The sequence below is a fragment of the Chaetura pelagica genome, unplaced genomic scaffold, assembly GCF_000747805.2.
Source record: "Chaetura pelagica isolate M959 unplaced genomic scaffold, ChaPel_1.0 scaffold102, whole genome shotgun sequence".
Taxonomy (NCBI): domain Eukaryota; kingdom Metazoa; phylum Chordata; class Aves; order Apodiformes; family Apodidae; genus Chaetura; species Chaetura pelagica.
In genome coordinates, this window is record NW_009952483.1 from 252,581 (window position 1) to 268,797 (window position 16,217).

General features: G+C 41.0%; 1 protein-coding gene across 1 annotated transcript in view; it reads left to right on the forward strand.

Annotated features, from left to right (window-relative positions):
• Window positions 1-11,252, forward strand: part of GPR26 (G protein-coupled receptor 26) — a 16,751-nt gene extending 5,499 nt beyond the window's left edge. Inside the window, exons 2-3 of the mRNA XM_010008805.1 lie at window positions 4,067-4,180; window positions 11,021-11,252. Coding sequence (XP_010007107.1) covers window positions 4,067-4,180; window positions 11,021-11,252 — 346 coding nt within the window. The remainder of the gene's footprint in view (window positions 1-4,066; window positions 4,181-11,020) is intronic.
• The last annotated feature ends 4,965 nt before the right edge of the window (window positions 11,253-16,217 follow it).

Below are 16,217 nucleotides of genomic sequence, written 5' to 3' on the forward strand. Positions count from 1 at the left end.
AAAAAAAAAAAAAAAAAAAAAAAAAAGGTTTGGCTAGGTAGGGTGACAGAGCAGCTGTGAGGGATGTGTGTGCTGTTTGGGAGACAGTCAGAGACTGGATATTAAGGTCCAGATTGTCTCTGTCAGAGACCAAAGAGAAGGGAAATGTCTCTCAGAAAAATGCTGGGAGCTGACAGTGAAGGGAGGTGTCTGATACAGGGGCAGAAGTCTGCCTGCAAGGGAGGAAAGCTGAGGGCAGTCCCACACCAAACATCCCACCCAGCCCTCCTTGCTGGATTGTGCTCTGCAAGCTGGAGGAGAACACCAGCTGTCTCCATCCAGGAGCAAGAGCTGCAGGACTGAAAGCACATGTGGCTGTCCTCAAAAAAGGGTCATGTTTTGGGGATTCCTAAGCTAAGGGCAGGACAGCACACTGTTAGAGGAACAGAAACATTTGCTCAGAATTCTCCAGTTAAGCTGTTTGATCTGTCTCCTGACCAAGAATGCAGAGCAGAACTTTGGGCAAGTCCTGTAACTGTTCTTGAGAAACACAAGCATAAATCTTCCCTTATCCACAGAAGGAAAAACACCCTTCAGCCCTACGTGCTGTCTGGTGGCTAAACTGTACCTCAACTAGTCCTGCACGCACCATGACATGCAGTGGTTGATCCCAGGGCAGTGTTACAGACCTACTGGGGCTATGAAATAGCAACAGTCCTGCCTAATGCTTCAAGTATTCCTGGACTGCACAGCAAAGCTTAGAAAAAGGGCAAAAACCTCCATGATATTTCTCGTCCTCTGCATTTTTTTCTGGTTTAGGTTAATTTGGGAGTGTTTCTGCATTTTGTGATCATCTTGCTGAGGGGTGGATTCAATGGAGCAGTGGGAATGACACCTCCTTTCTTCAGAGGAGACAGTGGCACAGGCACTTGGCTGTCAGTAACCTGTATCACTAACTATTATTTATCTCTTGCATCAGGCTACTCTAATGCTTCTAAGAAAGGAGAGTTTTAGCTTCTTGTCTTGACTACAGAAGTGGTGACTGATTTGGCACATGGTGGTGCTGCCTTAACTGGTGGCAGCTACCACTGGTGAAAGGGTCAGACCTCAGGTTGCTTTCCCAGGTGGGAGAGGAGCTACACAGGGGTTGCAGGTCTCCTGGAGCAGCCAGTGGTGTTCATAAAGCTCTGACGTAACAAAGGCATCATTTGAATTTTTTTTTTTTTTTTTTTTCACACAGATATATTAATTTAATGTCTATGTATTTTGAATTATATATATTAAAATTTAAAATATAGGTTTATTTATATATGTATATAAATAGGTATGAATATAAATGTTATGCACATACAGGCAATTGCAGTGTTTAGTAGCTAAGAGCATAGATGTGGATGCTGGGAGAAGACAAATGAGATAAGGAAGTTTGTAACCCCACTTTCAGCTGCTCTGACCTCCCTGTCTTTATTGCATGGTCAAGTTTCAACTCTGAGAAATGTGTAGGGACAATTTTCTGCTCCCTCTGACTCAGAATCCCCCCAGCAGGTGGTCTAGTGGCAGGCATTACAGCAGATGCCTTTATGCCCTCTGGCTTGGGGAGGCAGGAGTGATCTAAAGATCATTCAAGAGAAGTGCAAAGGAAACCTCTAAATACCACACAGAATCATGTGAATGTTAAGGGCACATGTCCTTTCAAGTCAGCTTAGGCATTTTTTCTGGATATTGCCTTTTCTTGACTTTGTTCTTAAGACCAAGAGAGATTTGGGATTGTGAGAGGTTTGGGCAAGACTTTGCTCAAGTGCTTAACCCATGTATTTCTTCACCCTAATTGTCTCTTTTTGAAACCAGCTTTGCAGATCTTAAGGTCCAGTATCTCATAAACTTTGTTTAAAATACCAAACCACCAAAGGGATATATCTCAGATTTTCCAGGATATTAATATCTTTAAATGAAAGCTTAGTCAATAATCCAGCTCTAGTACTAGTGTCACTACTGGAACTTACATATAAGCTCTTATCTTTGGGCATAGAAGTGTGTGCAAAAGCAAAATACTCATCTGTGTACATTGTCTACATGAAGGAGTGAGATAAAATACCTTTGTCTGTGATGTGGTATTTATTAGCTACATCTGGAAAGGCTAAAAAAAATAAATTGGTTAAAGTTTATCAGGACTTCCCAAGTCATGTGTGAGCTCCAGGCATCAAGAACAGCTTTGTATGTGTCAGTAGGGAAAAGAAGTAACCGAGGAAATGGTTGGAGACAAAAATTACACCATCCTCTTCACTTCAGCAACATCCTAATTGAACTTATTTTGGAGATTTAATTTCTTATACTGCCATGTGCCTGGAATACTTAATTCAGTAACACAGGTCTGGCAAACCTCTAAGATAATGTCTGCACCTAAAAATACTCCAGGTCCTCCAGCTCCTGCAGAACAGAAATCACAAAGGTTCCCCTGAAAAGGTGGATTTATTTTTTTTTCTTCTCAGCTGTCATTTCTAGCTGGGAATAGGTCAGAACATGTAACACTTTTAGATGTGTTTTCATTCTGCTGAGACGTATTATTTCAGAGCAAGATGATTTGTTATTTCAAGAGCAAACTTTTCCTCCAGTATTTCTTTCATTTTGGGCATCATGCTCGCTGCTCTGGGGACAGGCAGTGTAAGACCAAATAGGAAATGGATCAAAGGAAAACATTTTCTTTAACACAATGGAACATAAGAACTCATTGACACTGAGATCCTCAGGACATAACGTGTTTAGGTGACGATCAAACATTTGCAGATAGAGCAGATAACCTAAGGGTCTGGCCATAAACCTCAAAATTATTAACTAATGTGAATGTGGAACCTGACTTCAATTACAGATTTACAATAAAAACAGAGACACCAAAGCCAAGTAGTCACAAAATGCAGCACATGGGCCAGACCATTTGATTTGTCCAAGACGTGTGGTTGCTTTACCAAGACACCTGTGCAAGGAATCAACATGTAGCAGTGCTGCTATTTGTGCAGTGAAGGTTTCCAGGGCTGCAGCCTGGCTTTGGTTTTCCCTTTCCAAAAGAGTGTAGCTCAAGTACAGATGGCTCTGGGAGATATGGTGGTTCCCATGCAACCTACCTGCCTGGAGAAGACAGTTACGTGTCCACTTCCCTCAAAACACAACACACAAGCAGACAGAGGAGGAAGATGGGTTTTCACTTCATCACTCTTTGGGAAAGCAGATGTGTTTCTTTCAAAGGAGACTTCCTGCAGTGAAAGTGTGGGCTCAGCCTCATGCTCCCATCACCTGGCTGGCACCCCAAGGGTCCTAGCAGGCTCTCTGGTGTCCTGGTGAGACCTACCAGGCAACTCAGCGGAGAAGCTCTTGTCCTAAAATGCTACAGGTAGGATGTGACTAATCGGTATCTGTTTAGCTGGAGATGAGGCTGGTTTGAGGTGAGCAGCCAGAGCATCCCAGTGCCCTGGTTTTGTTCAACGATTCCCAGCTTTGCAAAGTGCTGAGCATGGTGCCCGTGATGCACAGGGGGCCAAAAGATTGATGGCAACATGTTTCATAGCTATGTGATATCATAATGGTTCCAATGTTGGCCTCAATGTTCAGAGTATGTTTTTCCCATTATAATTTTATTGTAGTTTATTGCTTATCTTGTTGGGAAGTTTCTCCTGTCTGAGACAGTAGTGTTGGAATTGCTAATTCTAGAGAAGCTACATGTTGCCTACCCCACTCTGAATATTTTCCACATCTCTGAATATCTTGAGGCAAACTCTGGCCTGCAAATACAGCTTTCAATAACCCCAAAAGGGAGATGCAACTGAATTTAAGGCTGAATTCCACCAACTTGAACATATATAAATTGTTATAATGGGGTGTGTGCATAGAAATTATCATCATCCATTTCTCAGCAGTTCTTTTTGGATGGTAAGATGATCATACAATGCACTGTCCCATGTGAGTGTACCTAGGGTTGGCTTATGCCAATGCAATATTTACTGGAATGATTGATCCCCATAATTCCATAAGTAAAGCCATTAAAATCTGCTACCTGAGACTGTGATTCATGTTCTTATTTGTGTTGAATATCACACAGTGTAAGAGAACGTTGTCTAGAAGAACAAAAGAGACGGAGGCAGCGAGCAACAAGGAAAATAAGTACCTTTATTGGTACTTTTATACTCTGTTTTGCACCTTATGTAATTACAAGGTAAGTGTGAACCTGCATACTGGAAAAGACTACTGAGATGCCTTCTTAACACGGAGAAGCAAGGCATGCTGAACCAGAAAAGGTTTCAAGGCTCCTGTGAAAAAACGTTCGTGCTCTTAAGACAGAGACTGTGTTTACTGAGCTGGCAAGACTGCATAAAAATGTCATAGCACTAATTTGATACAGTCCTGCTGGGCTAGTCTCTGGTCAGTCAGCCCAGCTGATATGTTGGCCTCATGGGAGTGAGTTAAGAAGTCAGGCCACAGGACTTTGCAGACTTTTTTGAGGGTCAAGTAGTCACCTACTGCTCAGGTTGCCTCCCCAGTTCAGGGTGATCTGCAAGACACTCATCTGAAATGTCCAGACTGTAAAAATCTGGTCAATAAGATCAAACTGAGGTGAAAACATGGCCCACAGACTTAAACATTAAGTTTTTTTTCTGACCAAGTAGAGTTTATTATTCATAAACATAAAATATCAAAGCTGTTCTGGCTCATAGCTAAACAAAATATCTTGTGATTTACGGTCAGATGCCCTTATCCATCAACTAGCTTATCTTTGGAAATTGCTCCTGGGGGAAACACAAAATTACTCCTATGAAACATGAAGTATTAAAATGTGAGTATATCCAGAAAAGTGTTATCTAGTTGTTGAAGGAAATTTACAACTTGCATTCCTTACTAAGAGGCTCTGGAAAAACTGAAATGCTGCTGTTCAGAATGGAGAAAGAAAAAAATTATTTTAAAGTCTCTCCAATTCCAACACTATCAACTGGAAATTATTTGGATTGACTTCAGTCAAACTCAGTTCCATCATAAAAAATCATTGAGAAAGATGAATTAAGGCTCAGTATGGGCATGGGCCACAGAGATGATCTGAGGGCTGGAGCAGCTCTGTTCTGGAGACAGGCTGGGAGGGTTGGGGCTGTTCAGCCTGGAGAAGATAAAGATCCAGGGAGACCTCAGAGCAGCTTCCAGTGCCTGAAGGGGCTCCAGGAAAGCTGGGGAGGGACATTTCACCAGAGAGGGCAGTGATAAGACAAGGGGTAATAGTTTTAAACTGACAGAGGGGAGATTTAGGTGAGACATCAGGAAGAAATTCTTCACCATGAGGGTAGGAAGGTGCTGGAACAGGTTGCCCAGGGAGGTTGTGGAAGCCCCATCCCTGGAGGTGTTCAAGGCCAGGTTGGGTGAGGCTTGTGCAGCAGGTCTAGTGGGAGGTGTCCCTGCTCATGGCAGGGAGGTTGGAAGCTGATGATCTTTAAGGTCCCTTCCAACCTTAACCAGTCTATGATTCTATGTGGCTGACCCCAGGTTATTCCAATAAAGGCAATCCATGATACTTTTTGAGGCAGTGTGCAGAAGGTAGCCCATCAAGTGTGTGACTTGTCTTCTCAATTTGGACAGCCAGCTCTAATCAGCAATGTGCTTAAATTAAACATGCTTTTAAGTACTACATTAATTGAGTCCTCAAAGCAGCAAATCACAAGGCTTTACTACAACATCATATTTCTGCTTCCACACTAAAACTAGACACTTGTCTTCAGCAATTCCATGAACCAGTGAAGGATCCATGCTTGTAACCCCAGACAGAAATTCTTCCCTGGATAAACCAAAATTTTACAGATTACAGTATGGTAAAAAAATATTGACCTTTTATCAAGAAAACACCCTTCACTGAACTTTTTTCAGTGGCTGGCCTTAATCTGTATATCAGTAGAAACTGATTCTTATTGATTCAATGTTTCCTCTGCATCAGTATGAGGAAAGTGTTGCCCCATTTTATATATTTCTAGGCATATCTTGTTTCTTGGTTTGTAAAAATCCTGTTAATGCACTTCTCTGCTATATTTATCATTATGCACCTAAATAACAGTGTTCAAACCCTATTTTCTCCAAGGAGTTTTTTCATAAGAAAAATTAAAATAGGTCTCATCAATTTCTAATATTTGTTTCCAACTCCAGACATTTCATACTGAAGTACAGAACTTTGCTCATGCAAGTTAAGTGTTGTCAAGGTGTGAGGAAATTTGCCTTGAATTAAAAATCCTGAGGTAATACCAGGAAGAATTTCATAACCCCAAGCCCTCAGGCTACAGAGGATGGTGGAAAAGGCAAATGATTAAAATTCTCTTGGCTTATCCCTGGAGGACAAGAGCTAGATTGTGATTTTAAAGTGCCTCTATGTGCAGATCCTGCTCAGGTAGATGAGTAAGATCAGAATTCCTCTTCAAGTTTTATTCTTGCCTGTCTGTGCATATAAATGCATGGTTTTTCCTATGTAATCTTAGGATGACAAGTTAAAGTGGCCTTCTAGGCTGTGTCAAAAATCCTGGTTGATATCAGGTAGAGATATTTTCCTCCTGAGTGGAAAGACTTTTTGGTACAAGCTGGCCAGTGCTGCTCACTAACATGGCATCTCTGTGGTTCCTTGTCACCCTCGTATCCCTGTGCTGGCAGGTGGTTCTGGAGGCTCTGGGGAACAGCACTGAAAGCAAGAATTTGCAAGAGTGGGTACAAGAGATTTGTAAGATTAACTACAAGAGTCCAAAGCTGGCCTTACAGAAGCTGGTCAGTGGTCATACATGCACCTCTTAAGAGGCAAAGCTGGCTAAGGGAAAATCAACTCATGATCACTGTGATCCCATTTTAGTATCAAGAATAGAGCATTTTCACTATCAAGGAAGCATAGAAAAGATTCAGTCTACCAAGGAATAAAGTGAAAATAAAGTAAAATTAACATCAAGCTAAAACTTGGGGTCAATTTATTAAGATCATTAACACAAAAGAAGCTGCTAAGGTCAAATTCTGATACTATGGGACTTGAGTGCAATAAAAATGATCCCAAAGAGAAATCCTAGGAATGCAAGCTTCAAGTGATCATCCCAATACTTGGGGAAAAGACTGTATTTCAGCTTGTGAGAATTTAATCACCTACCAAGCTGTAAAACACAGTGCCAGCTTTGCTTCACACCTGGACAAGACTTTTAATCTGGGTTGAGGCTTTGGGCTATTCAGAATTTTCTCCATAAGTCTGTTAAGTCCTTGGGTTTAAGCAATTCACAAGAGATATCTCTCCATTGTAGTAGCTTTCAGCTGGGCATGTCTGTTCAGTTCTCCTGAAGTGCTGAGTTGCACTTGTATATGAAGGGTTTTCAGTGTGTATTTTCTGCATAAAAGATTAAGGTCTTCATTGTCAACATAACATCCTCATTTGTTTCCTGAAAGTGAAAGAAAAGAACTGAATAGCCATTTGACATGACACATGCTCCAGAACTAGAAGTTTCTAAAATATCAGCAAAATATCACAGCAAACCAGCTTTTAGCTTTGAATTCAAAAGGTATTGAAGACCAGACAGTAGAAGAGTGGCTTTTAAAAGCAAGACAGAGAATTATGTAGTTGATACTGTAGAATTTCATTTACAGGTAGCACTGAAATATTTATGCCCCTTCTCTGGAAATGTCTGGGTTTTGGCTGAAACACTTCATGAAAATTGAAACTATGCATATAATTTCCCTTATAAATGAGAAATAAAACCTTGTTTCAAAGGCAATAAAGTTGGTGATATGCCTTGAAAGACTGACATGGAACTGTTTGTACTCAGATTGGAGTTGCAGAGCTTGGGGTATGTCTGCATTTCTGTTTGCTGGGAGCTGCAAATGTCATTTACTATCCAAAATACACAAGAATTGCAAAATGTGTAAAATCTGAAGGACAATTAAGGAAGCATAATCCAAGGGAATCCTCAAAATTCTGTCAATAAAAGTGTAGGCTTTTTAGTTGATCCGTTGAGGGTAAAATCAGCAAGTCTAGGCTTGCAACCATAAATGCCTATCTGATTTGCTTTAAATGGAGATCATTAAGATTTTGTAGAACTGACTGATAGAGACTCAGACACAAATTTGTCATATTTTGGTCATTCAAGGCATTCACTGAATTGAAACAATCTTAGTCAAATTCACCTCTGTAAAGCATTCAGGATATCAACAGGGTGAAATTCAACATGATCCATTTCAAAAATGCAAAGAAGGTATCAAATCTGTGAAGTGGTTGATACCAAGAAGAAGGATGGCTCCTGGCAAATGACAAACTAAACATGTCTCAGTAGATGATTAATTGTCAAATAGTCAATTCTCACTTTAGAGCATAGTAACGTGGGCGTCATAGACTACATTTTATGATACAAGAGAGAATACACCAGATGAGACCCCCCCCAGCAGCTTAAGTAGAAGATAATTATGCCTGAGTTTGGGTCCTACTCTATAAGAAAGACATCAGCTATGAGTGACAGGGAGAGGGTGAAAGAACAACATTTGTTTAGTCAAGATGAGAGGAGAGAGAACTGGGACAGATGGCAGTGCCTTGGGATCTCAGAGTTATTTCCAGTGATCAGCTGAGGCAAGTGGAGGAGCAAGAGTAATTCCCAGGTATTTTCAGGGAACATAGCCTGGTCGTCTCAGGTGTCTCACACATCTGTGAGCTCAAGGAGTATTTTGGCTAATGTCAGCACAGCCAAAAGGAACACTGTGCAGGCGCACTTCGCTTCTAATGGAAATGACACACAAGTGATCAACTTATATAATCATAGAATCACAGACTGGTTTGGGTTGGAAGGGACCTTAAAGATAATCTATATCCACCCCCCTGCATGGGCAGGGACACCTCCCACTAGACCAGGCTTCTCCAAGCCCCATGCAACCTGCCCTTGGACACTCCAAAGAAGGAGCAGCCACAGCTTCTCTGGGCAACCTGTTCCAATTGCTGGCACCAAGCACACAAAACAATCTCAATATTAGAATTCCTGACACTATGACATTACTCACAGTGAGGAAAGCCCCAGTGCTGGCTGCACACCCACGGTACTAAGTCCAGCACACACTTCCAAGGAGAAGCAGAGCTTGTGCCATGGAGTTTGCAACATAGGAAAACCAGAACAGGGAGGGAAGACAGAAGCTAGTAGTCAGTGGTTTAACAAATTAAGGCTCCTTAGTCCTACTTTTGTGCTCAAATGGCTGGACCATGTGGTCTGTCAGTGTTATTTTAATAAATGTGATGGAGTGATAGGTTATGAAATGAGAATGAAGAGACTGAGGAAGAAAAAATCCTCATCTCTAATCTGTTTGAAGTAATAATAGTCTAGTAATTGCTGCCTCAGAAACCAGGAGCAGAATGCCCCTTGAAACTGGAGCTGTGTCTGAAGAGGCATGAGCAATTGAAGTATTTTCTGGACAGGTTTAAGAGCATCTGCTGCTGAAGGCTGTTTCAGCAAAGATCTTATTTGCTGTTTCATGGTGGGGCCCTCAAGCATACGTGGCTGTTCTTCCTCTAGAAAAATCAATAGATTCTCAACAGCTGTAGACACATAATGAACAGAACTGCTCTTCAGTGTTGCTCAGAGACACTGGGAAAGAAAACCTTATGGAACTGTCAATATTTCACTGCCAAAAATACTCAGTACAAAGTGAACATCTGTACTAGTTTAGGTATGAGTAGCATATAAAGCTTTTCACTCTCTCCTTCCCTTCCCTAATGAGTTCAAAGTCTTGCCTTGCTAAATTTGTTGCAAATATATATATTTTGCTTTTAAATTCAAGTTCTATTATTCCATCTCTCAGTGATTACTTTTCCTTCCTTGTGCACTTCTTCCATGACCCAGACAATCTGGGATCTGGACTGGCTAAGAAACCTAGCTAGCTCTAGAGAGGTGGTTTCTCAGGTACCCCAGAGGGGACCAAGAACCATGAGGTCAGACTAGATGCTGGACTTTTTTGATATTTAATGTTAGGAGAATATGACTCCCATGAGACCAAGCAATGACACTTTATGGCCTGATTTCAAACTGCAGTGCTCAAAGTATAGTTTTGCATCAAAATTCAGAAACTTATGTTCGGCTATGAAACATTTATTAAAAAAATAATCATTTTGGTTAAGTTTGCTGTCAGGAAGGATTCAATAACTGCAAAAATCCACAGGTAACTTACCTGGGGAGACTACACTCCTCTTCTCTGGAAAGTGATGTTAAGTCTGTGATGAACTTCAGCTGCCAGAAACACATCAGAAGCAAAGTACTAGAAAAAGGCAAACACAAAAAACAGTAACTGAAGAAAAAAACATCAAGTGAAATATCAAATGAGAAACTTTCTAACAAGAGGTCTTACTAGGACCGAAAACCCTAATGTAATCAGAGAAACTCACATATATATTTCATATGAGTTGACCTGCTTACCTCAGAGTACTTATAATCTCAAGCAGGGTTTCACTAGACAGAACAGGATTAGGTTACAGTGCTGAAGAGAGAGAAGCCCATTTATCAAATGTCTTGATGGCCTGAGAAAGCCAGATGAGTTCACAACCCAGCTCTGCATCAGAGATTGGGACTTAGTTTTTAGTGTCCAAAAGGTGTATTCCAATAATAAATAAAGAGGCTCATTTGAATACTGCCTCATACCCTGCTGGAGCTAATCCATTTTGAACTAAATTCTTAAATAACAATTATTGCAGCAAATGATCAAGAGAGCCTTTTAGGAGGTAACACATCCAAGGTCCGCTTCCAACCTCAGTGAATGTATAAAATCAAGGATGCCTCGACATTTGGATGTCAAGACACTCTGGTAGGAGCTTTGTAGTCCCATCCTTGGGAAACTGACCTCAAGCTTACATTTGCAATCTCAGAAATGTGTAAGGGGAGCACTACATGACATTTTCATGAGTATGCTTTTCTTTTCCTGCAATTTCTCAGGAATAAGTTGGGGGGTTGGAGGGGTCATTGACTTACAGTTGTGCTGTTGCTCCGTACGATTAATACAAATGTTGACTTTCTCCACCTTCCTCTTTCCCCAGACTTGTTGAGTTATCCTCTGTGGTCCACATCAATTCCCACTGGGGAATCATTTCCAAGTGCTTAGCTTATAGCAAAGTGGTTTCAGACCCTTTTGTGTACTCTTTGCTACGGCATCAGTACAAGAAGACGTGGAAAGACATCGTCAACAAGATCCTCAAACGAAGCTCCATCAACTCCTCCGCCCTCACGAGCGAACCGCACAACCGGAGTATATTGCAGCTGAACGAGTGAAGGGCCTGGTATGGGACCTAAAAGACACATAAAACAATATAGGAAAGAAAAAAAAAAGTAACTGGCCTATCCCTATCCTCAGTGTCAAGGTTTCAGGAGGCAGACACAGGTTGCAGCCCAGCCTGTGTCCCTCAAGTAGCCTGTGAACCACCTAAGAGAGGGAGGCTGCTTTGTATCTCCTGCCTCCCACTGACAGAGTGGTTTTGATCTGTGGTCCTGCAGGCTTCTAAAATACAATTCTCCTGTTGGTTTCCATCCACAGTTGCACATACATGGGGGGTAAAAAAAGCTTGTCCTCAACAGAAGGCTCATGAAAGTAGTGGGAGCAAAATGGTGCCACCACAAGCTGATTCTAAAAAGCTGCAGAGGGAGATTTGTGCTGTATTTTTTCACTGGCTGCAGGTAATGCTCCCTCTGATGGAGCTGCCAACCTGGCTTTACAAAAACCACCTGAACTTAGTTGCTTGAGTAAGTCCTCTATAGAAAAACTCTTAATAGGAAAAGCTGACTAGAAAAATCTTTACCTAGATACTCATACAGTGCCCAGCTCTTTCAACCTCTTCTGAAACATTCGTTAGGAATGGTCCTGTAGAACTGAATGAAGAGGAAAATCACTTTTGAAATACACTACAGGCTGGATTCAGTCATGTCTTCTCTAAGTAACCTCCACAGAAGCCTACTAGTTTTCTCTAAATTTGAGAAAAATGAACGTGGCAGAGAGGATGGAAGGGTCAGGATGCCTCCTCCCTGCCTTTCAGCACATCTGAGCTACAAAGAGATGGATTTTACTCAAAAGCTGAAGAACTGGGCCTTGTGCCCAGGGCAGGGAGGTGAAAATATTTTAAAAAATCTCTTTTTCTGAGATGTAATTAATACTGGTTTTTCTTCCTACAGATATGTTATTTAAAGGAAAGGTGGGTCTAAAGCTGAGTATAAAAATATCATCTCCAAGGCAAGTGGGCTAAAAATACTAGACCTACTCCCCACCATGAAACTGCAGTCAACAATCTGAATCCACCATGCATTCAGTTCAGCCTGTGCTATCATAGGCCTAAATACCAGTAACATTTTCAAAACCAGGACAATCCTACATGTCACACTTCCTCAGACACCGTCACAGTATCTTCATTTTTGTAAACATTAGTTAGTTCATTGTAACAACTGGAGCTGGTAGATGGCTTCATAACAGTCATGTAGACACATGATGCTGAAGCCATCCTCCAGTGGCTCAAGAGGAATTATTTTCCTGGGTAATTTTCAGTGATTTCTCTCTCAATTCAGTGAAAACACTACAAAATGAGACAGTTTTTCAAGTATTTCCTTATGAAGATGCAGAATTTAAAGAGCAATAATTACTCAGTTGTAATTTCTATTGCTGTGAATAGAATAATTGATTTCTAAAACAACTTGCATTTACAAGTTTGTCATCCTTATAAACTCTTAAACTTGTTTCAGGCAAAAAACTTATTGGTTTCAAATGCTTCACTGTTTATGCTTTGATGGGAAAAGATTTACTACCAATTCTGACCTTAATTCTGCACACATTATTCTCCAGAGAGTGACTTAAAGTCCATTAGACAACACCAAGTTAACATCAGAAGTTAAATTGTCTGTTGCTGGGTTGGCCAGTGGCCATCCAGTACACTGTTTCTTTTGTGGTGGTAAATGGCAAATACATGCCCAGATTTTGAATAGCCTTGCTCATTATGGTAGCTTAATTAACCATAATGAAGTTAATTATGGCAGCTTAAATAACAGCTGACCTAGCTGGCTTTATTACCACCTATCCATGCTCGTATTCTGGCTGTCAAGACCATATTGAGATAATAGGGTCAGGGCAGTCTGGAATAACTTTTTAGTTGCCACCTCCTGTGTCCCCCAAGCCAAGAGCACTGTTGAGTGTCAGAACCCCTGACAGCAAAGGTAAATGAGCTAAATCAGCATATTTCCTAGCACTTCTGTTAAATGATCAATGTCATTTTGCATCATCAGCAGCTGCCATTTCGCAAGCTCTGCCAAGAATATCAGTCTTGGGTAAAACAGACATTCTGGCAACTACAATTTCCTTCATACCTTGCAAAATGTGTCCACTGCTGAAGATTCTGGCCAACGATTCAAAGCCCAGTGAGGGATTTCACCCCAAAGTGGGGTCATATCTCAGTTGTCGGCCTAGAAAACCTTGCCTTAGCCCTTGCTCTGACATGGAAGTACAGCTGCCAGGAACCATATCAATCCATAAAGTCACCTTGTCACCTGCTTTGTAAATGAAAGAATCAGCATTAATGAAGAGCATCAGCTACCATGAAAATAATAATCTTCAACTCATGTATTCAAGTTATGAAACAACAGGGTAACTAGAATAAAATATACACACCAATATAGTAACAGAATTTCAACAAGTTCAAACACAGTGTTCAAAATTAGCCCTTAGCCAGATTAAATAGACTACCTCATCTTTATCATTTTACTTCTTAAGATTAATATTGTTTTCTCAGGTGCAATAAATTAGAACCACCCAGTTTAAGACTAATTTCTTAAGAAATTCAAGTTATTTTGCTGACTTGATTATATCAGAATACAGGATATTAAGAAGTTGATTTTTAGTGAATTAAGAAAGATTAAAAAGCTCTATATCAGATTATTATATATTTTACTAAGACCACTTTTACTTAAAGGAATTGCAACAGGATCATTGTGACAGTCCACAGCTGTTGTCAGCTTATATGTGAGTGTCTTCATCCTGGCTCAAACCAGGACAGTGGGGCTGCTGCCAAAGTCAACAGGAGGTTTGTATGTCAATAACTCCAACCCCAGAAGGATTTCAAATTTTAAATCAGTTCTTCAAACAGAGTAAGATGATTTCCCAGAAAGCAAACAAACAAACAACAAACCAGCCCACAAACCAAAACATTGTACATTTAGAATGGCTAGCAAAAGATGGAGAAGAATACAACATTGGACTTGTCTCATTATGCTTGTGTATCACCCCCAGTCACTGGCTGATTGATGTGTCACCATGAGCAATAAATCTCTCCCCTCATATGTGTTTAAAAATTTGTCTTTCTTTCATGGTGCCTTTCTTCTAGAATCAATCTTAGAGCAGAAAATAAATAGCATTTCCCCTTACTTACATCAGCTCCCTGACACATTGTCATCTTTCTACCATCTGAAGCAAGTGGGAGTTGTAAACTCGGGTGCTTGACAAACTGACTCAGCATACAAAATAAAAGTAACCCCCTAACATTTCCCGGTGACAGTTTATAAGATACGAGAAATACAACCCTGTGGCTCGTGGAGTGCTAGATATTCAGCTGAATCCTTCCCAGGCAACTGGCAACATTTCCTAAAATGTGTGTCTAAGTGATGAATGTAGATATGAGCATGTGTCTGCTGGGTATTCCATGGACTTACACAAAGCTTCCCTCCAGCGGGTGAAAATAACGATGGCAAATGTAACGCTCAATACTTGATTATCTTTGATCATGAAGCAGAACTGTTCTCTTGTCTTACACAAATAGTGTGTGTGTGTGCTTGCTAGGGGTGGAGGGGAAAGGATTTTCCATTTGTTATTTAAATCTTTTTGAAAAAGGTTGTAAAGTATGGCTGCAACCTGTGCCCCCAGTACAGAACTGCATGTGCAAAAATTGTGCAGCTGCTTCTAGGCAAGATGCAGGTTTCTGTTTGTTGGTGTCTGCAATCTATATGTAATATCTATTTCTCACAGGCATGTTCAATTAACATTTTCTTATCTTGTAAATTTGGCAGGCAGAACATTAGCAGACAACTGAGAGAACTTAGTCCACTCTGTCATTTTGCAGGTTCTGAGCTTTTTCTTCTGTTCTTTTTCCAGTTATTTATACAGTCTCAGAGCCCCAGCTGTGAACTAGGATTCTGGTTTATGTTGCATTTTTTGAGCCAGTTTGCATGTGAAGATCTGGGTAATTTCATCCACCAAAAACTATGGGAGACTGATAAGAGTTCATGGATGATGTATTAGGAGGAAATTTTCACCATGAGGGTGGTGAGAGCCTGGCCCAGGCTGCCCAGAGAAGCTGTGGCTGCCCCATCCCTGGCAGTGTTGAAGGGCAGGTTGGATGGGGCTTGGAGCAACCAGGGCTGGTGGGAGGTGTCCCTGCCCATGCAGGGGGTTGGAACTGGATGATCTTTAAAGTCCCTTCCAACCCAAACCATTCTATGATTCTATGAATAAATAACAAGTACCAGGTCTTCTCCTGACATGAATCAGCATAATAGCAGGTTGTTTCATTGAGGATTGGGTCCCATGAGATAACTATACCCAGGTTTTATAGATCTGCCTTCTAGGGCCCCATTTTCATGGTATTTACAGAAAGAGACAAACAGATTTTAGGGAGTTCATCACGTGCCTGCTTTCAATATCAGGCAACAGCATGTTCCTTGTCTAAATCAGTTCTATTCCTGTTTTTATTTTTTTAGTAGAAGACCCTAAAAACCTGTTCTCAGTGGCCCTTATACCAGTTATTAAAAGTCTGATTATTTCTGAAAATAATCAAATCTAGGTATTAAGAAAAATCCTGAGAAATCCTTATGAATCCTGGCAACTACTGCAGCAGTAGCCACACATATTGCAGCACCACAGACTGGCTGAGGTTGGAAAGGACCTCTGGAGATCACCTTGTCCAGCTCTCAAGAGGCACATCACTGCCTCTTGCTGTAGGTTATCATCTAAGCTTCACCAACACATCTGTTTGCTCTGCAATAGTGGTGGGAAATGATCCCACTCTGCTTCAGATCAACAATAGAGTCTTCTTGGAAATTAAAAAAAAAATAGCTTGAGAAGGCATCTTAGACTTAACTTCAAAACCAGCTGTGTCAGAAAAACTTCAGAGGATACAAAAGTGGGGCAGACATAGATGTGAATGGGAAACTGAGGATCAGGAAGGTTGGGAACTACAAGCTGGCTTTGCTGCCATTACAATCATATGT